The sequence below is a fragment of the Leptomonas pyrrhocoris genome (assembly GCF_001293395.1).
Source record: "Leptomonas pyrrhocoris isolate H10 chromosome Unknown, whole genome shotgun sequence".
Classification (NCBI taxonomy): Eukaryota; Euglenozoa; class Kinetoplastea; order Trypanosomatida; family Trypanosomatidae; genus Leptomonas; species Leptomonas pyrrhocoris.
This window is the reverse complement of record NW_015438361.1, coordinates 1,211,463-1,225,218: the sequence shown is the minus strand read 5'-3', so window position 1 is coordinate 1,225,218 and position 13,756 is coordinate 1,211,463. Positions and strand designations below refer to the sequence as shown.

The 13,756-nt window shown below is 57.2% G+C and overlaps 5 protein-coding genes across 5 annotated transcripts; all 5 read right to left on the bottom strand.

Moving 5' to 3' along the window:
- Nucleotides 1-78: 78 nt before the first annotated feature.
- ABB37_03521 (putative phosphatidylinositol 4-kinase) lies at nt 79-2,224 on the bottom strand (the record flags this gene model as incomplete). Its single annotated transcript, XM_015800890.1, has 1 exon — nt 79-2,224. Exon 1 carries the CDS (start codon nt 1,975-1,977, stop codon nt 79-81), a length of 1,899 nt encoding a protein of 632 aa, XP_015660897.1. The 5' UTR covers nt 1,978-2,224.
- Nucleotides 2,225-2,719: 495 nt separating this feature from the next.
- On the bottom strand, nt 2,720-5,566 carry ABB37_03520 (hypothetical protein; the record flags this gene model as incomplete). The annotated part of the gene is made up of 1 exon (XM_015800889.1): nt 2,720-5,566. Exon 1 carries the CDS (start codon nt 5,345-5,347, stop codon nt 2,720-2,722), a length of 2,628 nt encoding a protein of 875 aa, XP_015660896.1. The 5' UTR covers nt 5,348-5,566.
- A 440-nt stretch (nt 5,567-6,006) lies between these two features.
- Nucleotides 6,007-9,237, bottom strand: ABB37_03519 (hypothetical protein; the record flags this gene model as incomplete). Its single annotated transcript, XM_015800888.1, has 1 exon — nt 6,007-9,237. The coding sequence occupies exon 1, from the start codon at nt 8,911-8,913 to the stop codon at nt 6,007-6,009; it is 2,907 nt and encodes a 968-aa protein (XP_015660895.1). The 5' UTR covers nt 8,914-9,237.
- Nucleotides 9,238-9,983: 746 nt separating this feature from the next.
- On the bottom strand, nt 9,984-11,392 carry ABB37_03518 (hypothetical protein; the record flags this gene model as incomplete). Its single annotated transcript, XM_015800887.1, has 1 exon — nt 9,984-11,392. The coding sequence occupies exon 1, from the start codon at nt 11,013-11,015 to the stop codon at nt 9,984-9,986; it is 1,032 nt and encodes a 343-aa protein (XP_015660894.1). The 5' UTR covers nt 11,016-11,392.
- Nucleotides 11,393-11,821: 429 nt separating this feature from the next.
- ABB37_03517 (hypothetical protein) lies at nt 11,822-13,127 on the bottom strand (the record flags this gene model as incomplete). The annotated part of the gene is made up of 1 exon (XM_015800886.1): nt 11,822-13,127. Exon 1 carries the CDS (start codon nt 13,046-13,048, stop codon nt 11,822-11,824), a length of 1,227 nt encoding a protein of 408 aa, XP_015660893.1. The 5' UTR covers nt 13,049-13,127.
- Between the last annotated feature and the right edge of the window lie 629 nt (nt 13,128-13,756).

Sequence of the window (13,756 nt, the reverse complement as noted above, 5' to 3'; positions counted from 1 at the left end):
GAGAGAAGAAAAAGAACAAAAACAACAGCGGCAGGTGAGCGAGGCAAAAGGGGCACGTTGTGGAGGAGGCGTACACTCCTACAGAATACCGTTCTGCAGGCTCTGGAACTGGTCGTACCGCCGCGTGCGCCAGTTGTCAGCGCTGTTCACGATCAGCTCCTTCGCGTAGACAGCGTAGTCAGCTTCCGAGAAGAGGTCGTCGCGAAAGCGCGCGCGCAGCTGCCCCACCACCGCGCCTGCGTCCGCCCCAAAGCACGGCATTGCGTTGTACGGGGTCAAAATAGAGACAAACGAGAGCAAGTCTTCGGACCGCTCGCGCGCTGCCGCCAGACCCTGGTACACAAGAATGCGGTAGTAGTTGAAGGAGTCGCTGGAGTCCCCACCGAGTACGTCAATCAGCTCCTGAGAGAGCTTAAACGGGGCGGATTCGAAATTCAGCCCACCGGGCGAGGTCACGAAGAGGAAGCCGAAGTCGATGTGCACCAGATCACCCTTGCGCGATATCATGAGGTTGCCGTTGTGTCGGTCCTTAATTTGCAGGATGTAGGACACAATGCTGTAGCCCGCCATGCTCTCCACGAAGTTCTGCTGCGCCTTGCGGTACAGCATGGAATCCTCGCCATCATAGGCCTGGAGGTAAAAGTTATAGATGCTGCTCACTCGGAGCGCCTTTTTAATTCCGTCGATCGACGACGAGTCGTCCACCACCTCTAGGAGACCACAGTCGCTGTCGGTGGGGAGGGCCACGTACGGCCTCACGCTGCACGTCAGTCCCGCCTCCTGCCAAATGCTCTGAAAGACGTAAATGAGCTGCAGCGACAGCTCCTCCTGCCGCAAATCGTCCCCGGCCTTCACAATCATCGCGTTCATGGACCAGTTCGGGTGCGCACCCCACGGCGACGACCGACGGACGCGGGCCATGCGCTCCGCCTTGCTCTCGCCAAACACCGTGTGGAGACACTGCAACGCGTCTGGAGACGGCTCCTCGAGACCACCACCCAGGCCGCCGTCCCGCCCCGGCGACAAGATAGGCGCCGAGACTCCTGAGACGGCCGCGCTCGCAGTGGCGTCCGTCGGCGGCGCGGTGGGCACGAAAACTGCATCGCTGTCCTGGTGCAGGCGGAAACGGCCGTCGGGCAGCCGCAGCCGCGTCATCGTCGGGTCCCGCATGGTGGCCGTGTCGTCCACAATGACCTCGTAGCGGATGAGGTAGGGTGCCCGCTCACGTGAGGAGAACACGGTGCACTCCTCGACGGCGATGTGCACAATCCACTGCACCGCCTCGTCGCTCATGCAGATGGGGTGGACCAGGCGCATCGAGTCGAGGCGCTGGTTCAGCACACGCAGCCGCTTCCGTAGCTCATCTTTGCGCCGGTTGCGATCGGGGAAAAAGCGAAGCATGTTGCTCATGTTCGTCAGCGTCGTCACAAAGGTGCGCTCGTCGTTGTAGATCTTCAGACGCACCTCCTTGCGCTGCACAGCGCTCGCGTCCACTTCGCTGAACTCGTCATCGTTTTCGAAGGAGCCGTGGCGAGACGTGGGGGAGTTTGAGCTGCGCATACTGCCACCGACGGCGCTGCTGTTCGAAAGGTGCACGGGGGCCTGTCCTTGGTTAATGGCGTAGCTCTCCAGCTTGTCGTGGATGTGCTTCAGTCTGTCCGCGAGTCCTGTGGTGCTGTAGAAGTCGGACACAGCATCCACTGTCCACGCTAAACGGAAGGCGATGTGCAGTGAACGCCCCGCAAGCCACAGCATGAAGTTGTGCAGCAGCTCTTGGGTAGCAGGGTCGGGATGGGTGATGCACACGTGAGTGACCTGCAGAAGACACTCCTCTAACGCGCGCAGGTCGACATCGTACAGCTGCCGAACACAGTCCTCCTGCTCCTCTGCGGTCAGGTTGTTGAAGTAGATTCGCTGCAGGTTTTCGAGCAAAGCGTGCCGTTGAGCCGAGGCCCTGCGGCTATTAATTCCGGCCATCGTCGTCAGCACGTGTCGTGAAAATGCAGACAAAAAAAGGGAAACCCACTGAGAGAACACCAAGAAAAGGCCTTTCAAATACAACAAAGCAGAGACGCCGACGCCCTCTTTTTCCGAACGAAAAATACACTAGGTGAGATTCTAGTTGCACGGCTTTATGAAGAAAAAAGCAATTGTCGTGCGCTTTGGAAGGCCGACAAGTTTTGAAACGACGAATCGCCGTCGTTGATGTTTAAACACCAATACTGAACGAAAACAAAGGAAGAACAGGAAAGAAGAAAGGTGAGGAGGTGCGGTGACGAGACGATAGAAGCGTCACGAGAATTCACGGTAGACTGCACGTATTCAAGCATGCAGCGACGATCTCGTGGGCCGCCTGCTGTTTCTTGTTGTCTTTTTTTTTGACGGCGGCAGTGAGTGCACCACCTTTCCGCTTCACTAAATATCGTAGGAGCCAAAAAAAAAAGCAAAGCAGCGTCACTTCTCAGCGAAAAGGCGAGAGAAAACAAGCGCCCCGGCAGACTAAAACGCCGGGCTATTCAGTTACTCTTTTTTTTTTACATTCGAGAGGGTCTTGTTCCACCGCGGCGGTTCAGCCGCGTACCGTGGGAGACCAACGTGGGTAAACAAAAGAGGCGGAGAGCAACACTCGCGGAGTAAAACTCAATACATTGAGCTTTGCACTTATCTCAGCTCCTAATTAATTTCCGCTTCTGCAAGCTATTGTACATGGGTAGCAAATCTAGCTTCCTCGCCACTCAGGAATGGCAAGCTCCTTCTCGATGAAATACGCCTTGACTGTCTCTGCCCCCTCCAGCATCACGCGCTGAAAGTCCTCTGTGGGATCGACGTTGCCGTACTGCGATACGAGCCGCATGGCGTTTGGGCGACTCTCTGGCAGCGGTGGCAGCACAACGGGACCCGACATCTGCTGTGTGTGATGATCCCGAATCGCTTTGATCAACGCAGCCCGTCGTTCCCGCGATGCCGCCGATTGCAGTTCCTTTCGCTCCAGCGCCAACATGAAGGGCTCGTCGCGAAGTTTGTTGTGGGGAAGACTGCGGATGTCTGCCTTTTTCCCCGCCTGAAGGTCGGCAGCCGGCGTGGCGGTCGTTGCAGGCGTCGTCTCCGCACTGATGGCCGAGTGCAGCGCTAACTCCAGTCGGCGGGGCACGTCGGGGATGTCGCGCAGTCCGCACAAATCATCGCGGAACAGCAACACCGACAGGCAGCCCAACACCTCCAGCACGCTCATCCGCTGCGACCCGTCTGAGGGCGGCAGAGGTGCCGCATTACGGCGCGATGCGCTGGCGTGCAGAAGGCGGTGATAGAGGCGGCAACTCGTCAGCGCCTGACTGCACAGGTGCTCGAGATCCGTCGCACCGTCCTTCTCGCGCGCTCCACACCACCGCAGCCGCCGGCACACCTCACAGAACGACGCAAGTGAAACCGTTGCCTGCTGTAGAGAAGACGGTGCGCTGTCAGCGGTGGCGGCGGCGACGGGTGTGCTGGACGCTTTGTTCGCTTCATCGAGAAGGGCACGCACGCGGCTCACCAAGGAAGCCGTCATCAGCTGAGTGACGGACGTGTCGGTGAGCACCACGTCCTTGCATCCCCACGGCATGAGATGCTCAGCTGCGTCTCCATCAGAATTTTGGAGTCGGTTGCTCTTCTCTGCTTTGCCACCATTCCTCGCGTTGCCGCCAGTCCCGTCGCCCTCCGGTATCACGAGCTCCACGGGAAAGGATCGGAGCGGCGTAAAGATCAGCTTCACTTCACTGCCACTGCTTTTGCTACCGCCATCATCCAACCCGGCAGTCGTCGCTGTTGTCTCCACCGCGCATCGATTCAACTTCACAGACTCCAGTGACAGGGCGGAGAGGCTGATCTTCCAAATCTCAGGGCACGAGGTGGGCGTGGCGTTGACCACCGTGCCGCCCACCGTGACCTGGCATGCGGTCAGCGCCTCTCCTTCACCGAAAAAAGGAACATCCGCGTTGCACTCCAGCAGGCTCCACCGGGCCGCAAAAAAAGGCGAGGCCGCTTCCATCGCAACATTTCCTTTTGGAGCGGCGAGAGGGGTGGGCTTCGTAGGTGACGAATCGGTTGTGTCCGCCTGGGCAACCACTTCCGTGAGAAAAGGTGTTTTATCGCTGTTCGGCGAGCCGGGCGACAGAGCCGGCTGCTTCACCGAAGTGGGGGGAGGACTGGAACTTGTGTCTCCCTCTTCCACGTAGCAGGGCGCGTTACAGACCTCAACAAACAACGTCGGGCACGGCAGCAGTGCTACGACGTTCGGAAAAACCGCGACCAGGCCAGGCGGCATCGCAGCATACCGTCCAGTCACGTAGGGGTCAGCACACATGGAGCTGCCCCCCGTCCCTCCGCAGCACAGGTAGCGTTCAAAGAACAGCCACACCTTCGCCGTGATGGGACGGAGGCTGGGATGCCGCTCCTCGTCCGCGGACACCACCACCGCCAACATGAGAAGTGCCTCTATGAAATCAGTCAAGCCAAGCGTGGGGGTGGAGGTGAGAAGGGAAACGTCGGCGGATGTCGCTGCGAGTGACAGCAACGGCTTCAGCAGGGGCCGGATATCTGGAAAGCCGCCGTGTGTGAAGATCGCCAGCGCGCACGTCTCCTCCAACGTGTTCAAGCCCGGCAGGTAATCTTTCAGAAAGGCACAGTAGTCCTCCTCCGTCATTCGGCCCACGGCGGTGTTCGCGTATTTACGGTACACCGGTACGATCGTCGTCTGGGCAAGTGCGCCGACGATGTGGGTAACGAGGCGGTTCACGTGCACCGCCCACCCGTTGCGCGCGGCGCGGAGGCCCACCCGCGAGGTGGTGTGAATGGTGCTTTCTGTAATGAAAGGCTTCAAGTACCGTGACGCGGTAAACCGCACCGCCTCGGTCAACAGCACGCGGTCCTCGGCGCAGCGACGTAGGGCAAGGAGCACCGCATCGCCATCTTCGCCGTGCTGCGCCCGCAGGTGGGCAAACTGGAAGGTCTGATAGACGCGCAGACAGAGCACCTTCATCATGTCCACAAAACCGCCAAACTCAACGAACGCAACGCTTCCTGTGCTATCCGAGGCATGGCGGGACGCTTCATCGAGTAGGGTGGACGACGAGGTAAACATTTCACTGCGCCTTTCTCTTCTTGGCGCTCCTTCTGTGAACAGCGCTTGCCGCTGCCAGAGCTGATCCAGCAACACAGGAAACACGCCAGCGGTGGTCCCGATGAGGCGGGCTGAACTCAGAAAGACCATCCAGGCCTCCCAGGTCAGCTGCCTCGAGTGCAGGGCTTCACCGTGGCTCAACGCGATGCTGAAGAGGAGCCGCCATGACGATTCGTCCTCCGCGGACATCGCGAATCTCACTGAACAGAAAACAGGACGTTTAAGTGTGTGCGCGAGAAACCGACGCGCTGCAGAAGAAATACTTCACAAAGATTCAACGCTTGTTCCACACAACGTAGGAAACAAAAAGTACCTGCTGCAAAAGTAGACTTTTACGAGGACTGTATGTTTGTGCTCTGAAAGGTTTTTAGCCCGTCTTTGTACGTCAGCTTGCAGGTGACAAGTACTTCACAAGTGTCGTCAATCACAGGAGAGAAAAGAAAGAAGGAACGCGGAGTAGAGATGGGGTGAAGTGAGGGACCTGCTCGTAGCAGCGTGTTTCTTCGCGATGCCGCGCAACCCGAAGTTGACATGCGGCAAGAAGAAAAAAAAAACGCCCACAAATAAAATCCCGAGAGACGGAACGCTGTGAGCTGAAAGCGTCTGTAAGCCTTGTGGAGTGTCACGCGCCCTCCGTGGAAACACTGCAAGTGCCTTCGATATTTTCAAGCAACAGCAAAAGCAAGGGAAAAATACCGGTATGACTCACCCTCTAAATGAAAAAAAAAACGATTTGCTTAGTAGAGCCCAATGAGAATTGCGGCTGCGCGCCGTTTACGTCACCACATCATCTACCACAGACAGAAACTTTCCAACCTGGCAAAAGGAGAACACGTCACCCGTTGTGTTTAGGACCATCGCGACAGAAACGGGTTCTCCAGCTCAAAGTCCTCGGCATCCCTGCGGCGCCGCGGTGGTGGGGGCGTCGGCTGGCTCCCCACCGCAGGCGGCGCGGCCGCTCTCAGCACCGGACCCCCTAGCGAGGGGTTGTTAAGAGAAGCCGGGAAGCGATTCGGGGAGTCACCCTGGCTAGTCGCAGACGGGCGTTGCGTGGAGGTCGGCACCAGCCCAAACCGCTGCGGCTTACCGACCGACGCTTTGGGCGGCTGTGTGGGCTGCGCATCGGTGGGAGATGGCGGTCTGGGTGGAACGCCCGTCGGCAGGTCCGGAGGCTGCTGCTGCATCGGGTCCAGATTGCTCGTGGGAGACGACGAAGATTCGCTGCCGGGTGTGCGCCGCTGGCGCAGCGGTGCACCTTCGAAAGGATCGCGTCTCTCCGCATTAGGTGGCAACGAACGCAGCGATGGGGCCAGATTTTGAGGTGTAGGCGGCCCAGTTGGAGCACGCTGACCGCCTCGCTGCGGTGGTGCATTGGGGAGGGCACCGCTCGCAGCAGCAGCAGCAGCAGCACTTGTGGTGTCCTTGGTGAGTTGTAGTGCAGGAGTCACCGTATTCGTCGCTTCTACCACACTGTTGGCTTCTTCGGCGCCACCACGGCACCACCGCAGCGTTTGGATGATAGAGACGAGGGTAACAAGCACCGTCGTCACGATAATCTCCACTTGACCTTTCGCTTCAAAGAAGGCGCCGTCCTCGCGGTGATGCACCTCGTACTTGGAGACGTTGTAACCGCGCTCCTCCGCTTGCCGGACGAGAGTATCAATCAGCTGACGGAGAGACGGGTTTTGGCGCAGATCCGGAACGTGGTGTGGTGTTACCGGCCTCGGTGCAGCAGAGGAGGAGGAGGGTGGTGGTGTAACAGCACCATCAGCGGCACCAGCAGCATCGGAGTGAAGCGTGGGCTCGGGGGCATTCCTTGTAGAAGGAGTTGGTGGGGTGACCTCAGCGTCCTCCCAACCACTCTCCGACGAGACTATGGGCGTAGATGAAGAGGAAGGAAGAGTTGGAATGGGAGCTGTCACCTCTGCCTCGTCGACCTCTTCGTTCGATTTCCCAGTCTCCACCTCACGACCGAGTCTCTGTTGGAGCTCCGCGATTTGTGCGTCTATCTCGAGCTGTTCCTTCTGCAGCCGGGCATTAGCAGAGTTGTGCGACGCCGCTAACGCGTTGCGCCGCTCTTCGTAAGAAGCTGCAGCAGTGGAGGAAGCGTCGCTGTCGTCTCTGCTGCTTCGAGCGAGCCTCGTAGCCTTTTTCAGGAATCGCGTCGATTCGTCAATGGCGTCCATGGCGCCACCAGCGTTGTCCACCTCTTTGAAGAACGCGTTGAGCTCGGTAAGAAGCGTTTCCATCGGCTTGTTGCCGGCTGTGGACTCCTTCAGGCATGTACGAATAGCCGTCGTTTGCTCATCAAGCGTCGCAAGATTGCGCGTCAGCGTCTCTAGCTGTCCTTCCACCGACTGCTGCAGTGAACGCGCAGCCGCCTTTTCGCGCTCCTGCACGGCTGCCAGATCATCCGCCTCCTGTGCCTCAAGCGCAGCGACGGCGGCACGGTACTCGTTGTTTTCTGCCCGTGTCTTTTGCAGCATTTCCCCTCTCTGACTTAGTAGACGGTTCAGCTCCTCCTTTTGTTCGCGAAGTTGCCGAGCAGCCGCCTCTTTTTCCTTCGTAGCCCGTCGCCTCTCCTCCGCGCGCCGCGCCTCTTCAAGTCTTTCCTGCTCTTTCTGCGCCAGGAGGACCTCTTCGGCTTTGCGGGCCTCCGCAGCGAGCCGCCCCGCCTCGTCCACCTTTTCGCTCTCTACACGACGCGCTTCCACGGTTCGACGCTCCTCTTCCGCTATCCGAGCTGCCTCAGCTTCTTTCGCCTGGCGTGATCGCTCCTCGGCCACTCGCGCCTCCTCAGCCTTCTGCGCCTCCTCCTGCTGGCGCACTTGTTCCACGGTTCGACGCTCCTCTTCCGCTATCCGAGCTGCCTCAGCTTCCTTCGCCTGGCGTGATCGCTCCTCGGCCACTCGCGCCTTCTCAGCCTCCTGTGCTGCTTCGGCAATCTGAGCTGCCTCCTTCGCTCGTCTTTCCTCCTCCTCTTCCAGTATTCGCTGCGCTTCCACGGCAAGTCGAGCCTCATCAGCTCTCCGCTCCTCTTCTGCGGCTCTCACGGCTTCCTCCGCCGCTTGCTGCGCCGCCTCCGCAACACCGCTCTCTTCGGCGAGTCGAATTTCTTCTACAATTCGTGCCCGCGCCTGCGCCTCCGCTTCCGCTTCCTGTGCCTGCCGTGCTTGCTCTTGCTGACGCCGCCGCTGCTCCTCCTCCCTCTCCTCCGCTACGCGCCTCCGCTCCACTGCGAGGGCTGCATCGCGCTCTTGTCGGGCCTGTTCCGCTTGTCTTCTCTCCTGCAGTTGCCGCGCCTCTTCCGCCGCACGCCTCGCCGCTTCGAGACGTTCTGTCGCTTCCTCTTGCGCATGCACTTGCGCCTCGCGCTGCGCCGCCTCCTGTTCCAGCTGCAGGCGCTGTGCGTCTTCCGCTTCGGGTCTGAGTGTCTCCTGGATCTGCTGATTCGATTCCGCAATGGCGGCTGCAGCCACGGCGGCGAGCGTTGGCTCTTCTTCTAAAACCTGTCTCGGTTCGTCCTGTTGCGGTTCCTGGGACGAAGAAAGGTCTGAAGAGGCATCATGAGAAGGTGCTGCTACGGCGGTCGGTGTGTCCGTTGTCGGTACGACAGCTTCGGGGGCTACAGCGTTTTCCTGCGCCACCGCAAGCCTCGCGCTGGAGCCAAGAAAAAGGAGAAAGACAGCGGCAAGGCAAATCAACGACACCTTCAAGCCCCCGTGACACCGCTTACTATTCTTCGCGGCAGACATATTAGAGGTTCTTAGTTTTGATGCTGTTGTTCGGCAGCGCAGACCACAGCAAGCTAAGCACTAAGTTTTTGTTCCTTTCCTCTTCTCTTAGTAATGACAGAAGAGAAACACTCGGTGCTATGGTTTGTCGTTGCTTCAGACGCCGTTTCAGAGATAAGAATGCCGCGTGTTTTATTGCTGCTTTGTTTGTTTGTTTTCTTGCTTCTGTTCTGTTTTTGTTTGGGTTGCGGCAGTGAATCGGAGATGCGGCAGCAATGCTTGCGTGCACGACAACAAATAGCAGTCGTGTCTTTTTTGACTCCTTTCTTTATGTATGTTCGTTCTAAGCGGCATGAAGACACACAACGAGTCGGGTAAAAAAACGAAAATAGAAACAACAGCAATTGAAATGAAGGGAGAGTTGAACATACCTTGCGCAGAGAAAGCGGGCGTGTTTCTGGAGACTCAGGGAATGTACATCATTATGGAAATCATCACAGAGGTCGGATACTCGAGCAGGTGTTTTTCCTTCTCTCATTTCCCCTTTTTAACGCTCACAACCGAATACGACTTTGATGCAATAGCTGTCAGAAACCCACAACACGCACGATTACCGCAAAGGCTAGTGTTCCGCCCGGCGCGCTCGCTTGCCCCTAGGACCGCACGTGGGACGCAGTAGCGACGAGCCTCGCGCGGTCTCTACGAAAGCGAGTGAGCACCTCAAACCAAACCCTGTACTCTCAGTCTTGCATTCCGCTTTTTTCAGAAAACAGCTGTACCGAGGTTCTTTCACTACGAAAAAAAGCAAACCAAACTACTGTACATCATTATTTTTTTCTTCGCCAAGCACGATGCAGATTCAAAGGGAGGAGAAAAGAAAACGTGTGGGTAACGGACTTGTCAGAGTAGGCAACAAGAATGTAGCCGGAGAAGAGGCAGGAAAAGGTACGTGTCCTTCTCCTCCTTAGAAGGGCCAAATTGACTTCAGAAGCGGCAGGGGTCGAGTTGAGGGAAAGGCGTCAAGAAAGACTAATGCGACGCTGCGTTGGCAGTGGCGAACATAATACGGACGATTCCGCCTGTTGTTGCCTCTACTTACTGTGCGGCATTTCGAAGTGCATCGCATCAGTGATGGGGGTCTCCACGCGGAAAGGCTCGCGAGCACCTTCCTCCGTTCCCGTGCCGACCACCATGGAAGTTCCGCCCACACGGGACAGCCGCGCGGGTGGAAGATGCTGCAGCTCTTTTGGTATGGCCGGGGGAGAGTCGTAGCCCACTTCTGCTAGGCTCCGACACGGGCCATAGGCCTGACCAGTGAGAGGGTCGTGCATTCGCATCTTCGGCTCCGGCACCTTGATGTCCATCACCTCCATCGGCTTCGTCTCGGGAACCACCTCCACCGTGGCAGAGGAGCGCCGCTTCACCGCTGCCGAGAAGTTCTTGTCCGTGGCCGCCTTGTCCATCATCTGATCCGAAGACATCATCGGCTCAGGACGCAGCCGCCACTCGACGTCCGCCTCCGCCTTGGCGTGCTTCAGGTCAGCCTGGGGGGCTTTCAGCAGCACCACCACGTGCTTGAATCCCTTCTCTGAAGCGATGTAAAGTGCGCTTTTGGCGTCTTCGTTGGTGAGGGTTGTGTTGGCACCGGCGTTGAGCAGCAGATACACCGTCTCGTGCCACCCTGCCTCGGCAGCCGCAAACAGCGGGGTCTCCTGCCTTACGTTGCGCGCGTTCAGATCCGCACCGGCACCAAGCAAAAGGGTAACGAGATCGCCATAGCCGAATCGCGCAGCGACGTGCAGCGCCGTTTCCTTCAAGGCGCCGTTGGTGGCATTCACATCCGCGCGTAGGCCTAGCAAGTACTTGGCGACGTCACTGCGGTGGTTGTACACGCTGATGTACAGCGGTGTCTCGTCGTCGGTGGCCCTGTCGTCGACGCTAGCGCCGAGATGGATGAGCTCCTCAATGGTGCTTAGGGACACCGACGGCTTCATGCAGGCGAAGTAGAGAGGGGTGAAGCCCTCACCGTTCACGCCGTTCACCGCATTTTTCGGCGCCGCAGAAAAGAACTGCAGCAACGCAGCTTTATCGTTGAGCAGAATCACTTCTTCGAAATCCGTCATGGGTGTGAGCCGTTCGTGTTCTGTTGTAGCTGCTATTTGGCTATGCTGTTTTGAGCAGCAAACGACGAAGTAAAAAGTCCTTTGAGTCTGTATTGACGGTTTTCGTTCAGAAAAAAAAAGACGTAAGCTAAGCAGCCCCGACGCAAACAATTGTTTTGAGGAAAAAGAAGGAATATGTATATATATGTATGTGTGTGTGAGAAGTCAGTACCGGACAAGTGTTGTCGCACAGGTTGCCCCAAATAGCATTAATAATAAGAATGTATGAAAACAAAAACGATCTCTTCAAATCCAAGAAGAGGCCAAAACGAGATGGGGATCCGCTACGCAGATGAACAACCGGGTTGTGGAGAGAAATCGAGTCTCCTCGGATTTCTTCAGCGAGCGTGCGCACAGTTTGGACAACAGAATGTTGCCGTGCAGACGAGAAAAGCAAAAGCCAGCAAGAAACCGGCATTAAACAAAAGGTAAAGAGAAAAGAGAGTACTTGGCGAGAATTCGTTTCATTAACGACTAACCCAGGTGGGTGGTGGTGTGGGTAACAGGAATATGACGACAAAAGCTTGTGGGTTGCCTCAGCTGCCAGCGCTCAAGTGCCCGAAACTGTGACACCTCCTTTCTTTATCGTATCGCTTCTCCGCTAGGGTGCAGAAGCTGTCTCTCAATCGTAAGGTCTCTTCAATATATTTTACGTGCTTTCGCTATTCGTTGACTTTCAATCGGAGTTACTCGCGTTTACGCCGGAGGCTTAATTATGAATTATCAAAAAAAAAAAGAGCACGGAGTCACAGGGCTTGGCAATAATACTAAAGCTCCTCCTCCACAACCACGTACTCCGGTAAGTACGGCTGGTTCTGTGTGGCTGCGTAGCAGTGCTTGCTACACGTGTACACCAAAACGTTTCTAAAGTGCAGCGTCGCATTGTTTGCCTCGCCAATATGCTTGGTGAGGTAGTACACCATCGGCGCCGTTAGCTGCATCTCGAACTGCCGAGGTGCACCGCAGGCGGGACACGGAGGCGGGCTTGCGGCACCGTTCACGCCGATGGCCGACAACGACGTCCGCAGCGGCGTACCACCCGGGCACCACCGCACACACTGCGAGGGATTCGCTTCTATCGCCTCGAGGTACTCCCGCACACAGGTCTCCGTCGGGGACTCGTCATCTTCCTCGAAACCGCTCGTGTCCACCGTGGCGCCGTCGCCATACATGCGCTCCGCCACCGCCAGCTGCTCCTCGATCGAGAGTTCCTTGGTCATCGCTCGCGCCGGCTCCACGTAAAGGTCCAGTGGGAGTCCGTCTGTGTACAGCGTCCCTTTAACCGGTACGACGGTGGCGCGCCCAGCAATCGGGTAAGACACCTGCTCCTCCACTGCGTCGGTCGTGTTCACCTCAGCCACAGGCGATGGGGAGGCGGCCGGTGGTGCCGCAGCGACGACGTCGCCGTTGTCGGTCCCCCAGTCTCCCGTGCCGTCCCCCCAGTCGCCGTCGCCCTCGTCGAAGAGCTGTGCCTCCGTTTCCGTCTTGGCTGTCGGCGCGTTTTCGCTCTGCTGAGCCGCCGTACGCTCCTGCTGCTGCTGCAGCTCCAAAAAAAAATCCCGGCTGAAGTTTTGACTACGCACCGCGAAGCAAAAGCTGACAAGCGACTTCGCGGCAGCGACAGCAGCGAGGCCGCTCTTCTTTCCCGCGCCTGGCGGTGGCGCGGCTGCTGGAACGGTGCGAGAGCCTGATGGCCCGGCAGCCGGACGCCGTGCACAGGCGGCGCAAGTGAGTACGTAGAGGACACGATCGTACACCTCCAGTGGGGCGTAAACCTGACACAAAAGGGAGACCCGCTCCGTCGATTTGCACTGCGGACACTGGAAGTATTTGCTCAGTTTGGCCGCATCCAGGCGCTCCGTCGGGGTGCTCCCGACGCGAAAACAAGTCGCTTGTCCGCCAATTTTGGAAGTGTACGGGTCCAGTATATCCTCCAGCGATCGGCCGCGCTGCGGCGTGCCGATCCACACAGCCGGCGAGGCGTCTCTACTCATTACGCAGAAAAGAGAAAAAAAACGCGAGCAGTGGCCAAGTACGCCGAAGCCTTTGTAAGTTTCAAAGTTTCAAGTAGCTCCGTGACACAAAAAAGGGCGAACAATCAAGAAGTCGACAAAGGAGGGGCAGTAACAAGAGAGGGATACTAAGCTTGCGCAAACGACTCGGAGATCGGGTGAAGCAAAAAGAAAAAAAGGTCCTCTTTATTTTTACAACGTTCGCAGAGAAGCGCACTTGCGATTGTTTTATAAAGCGGTATGATTATGGACTGCATCGCTGACGTCAAAACGAATGGACGAAGACGCGAGCAGTTATAAACCCCTTGCACCCATTTTTAGCATTGATAATGGTGCCAGTGAGAACCATCTGAACCCAAAGTGTTTAGCCCTTGAGCATTGAACGAGGAATGCAGAGTGTGAAGACTACAGACGTGTCATTGCTGTTGATGTTTCATTTTTTATTTGTGCGGTTCAGCTGCTGTGAGAATGAGAGCTGCAACGGTGAAGTGTGCTTCGTGAGTCCCCCACCGTGTATCCCTTCTTCATCGAGCCTGCTTGCAGTACCTGAGGACATTGCCTTTGCAACCATTGATGAGTGAACCACGGATCGTAATGCAAGGAGAAAGCGCACACAACAAAGACATGGCTCGCCGTGTGTGCTTTTATAAAAGCAGACGCTAACCACATTTTTTTTCCAAATTCACTTCA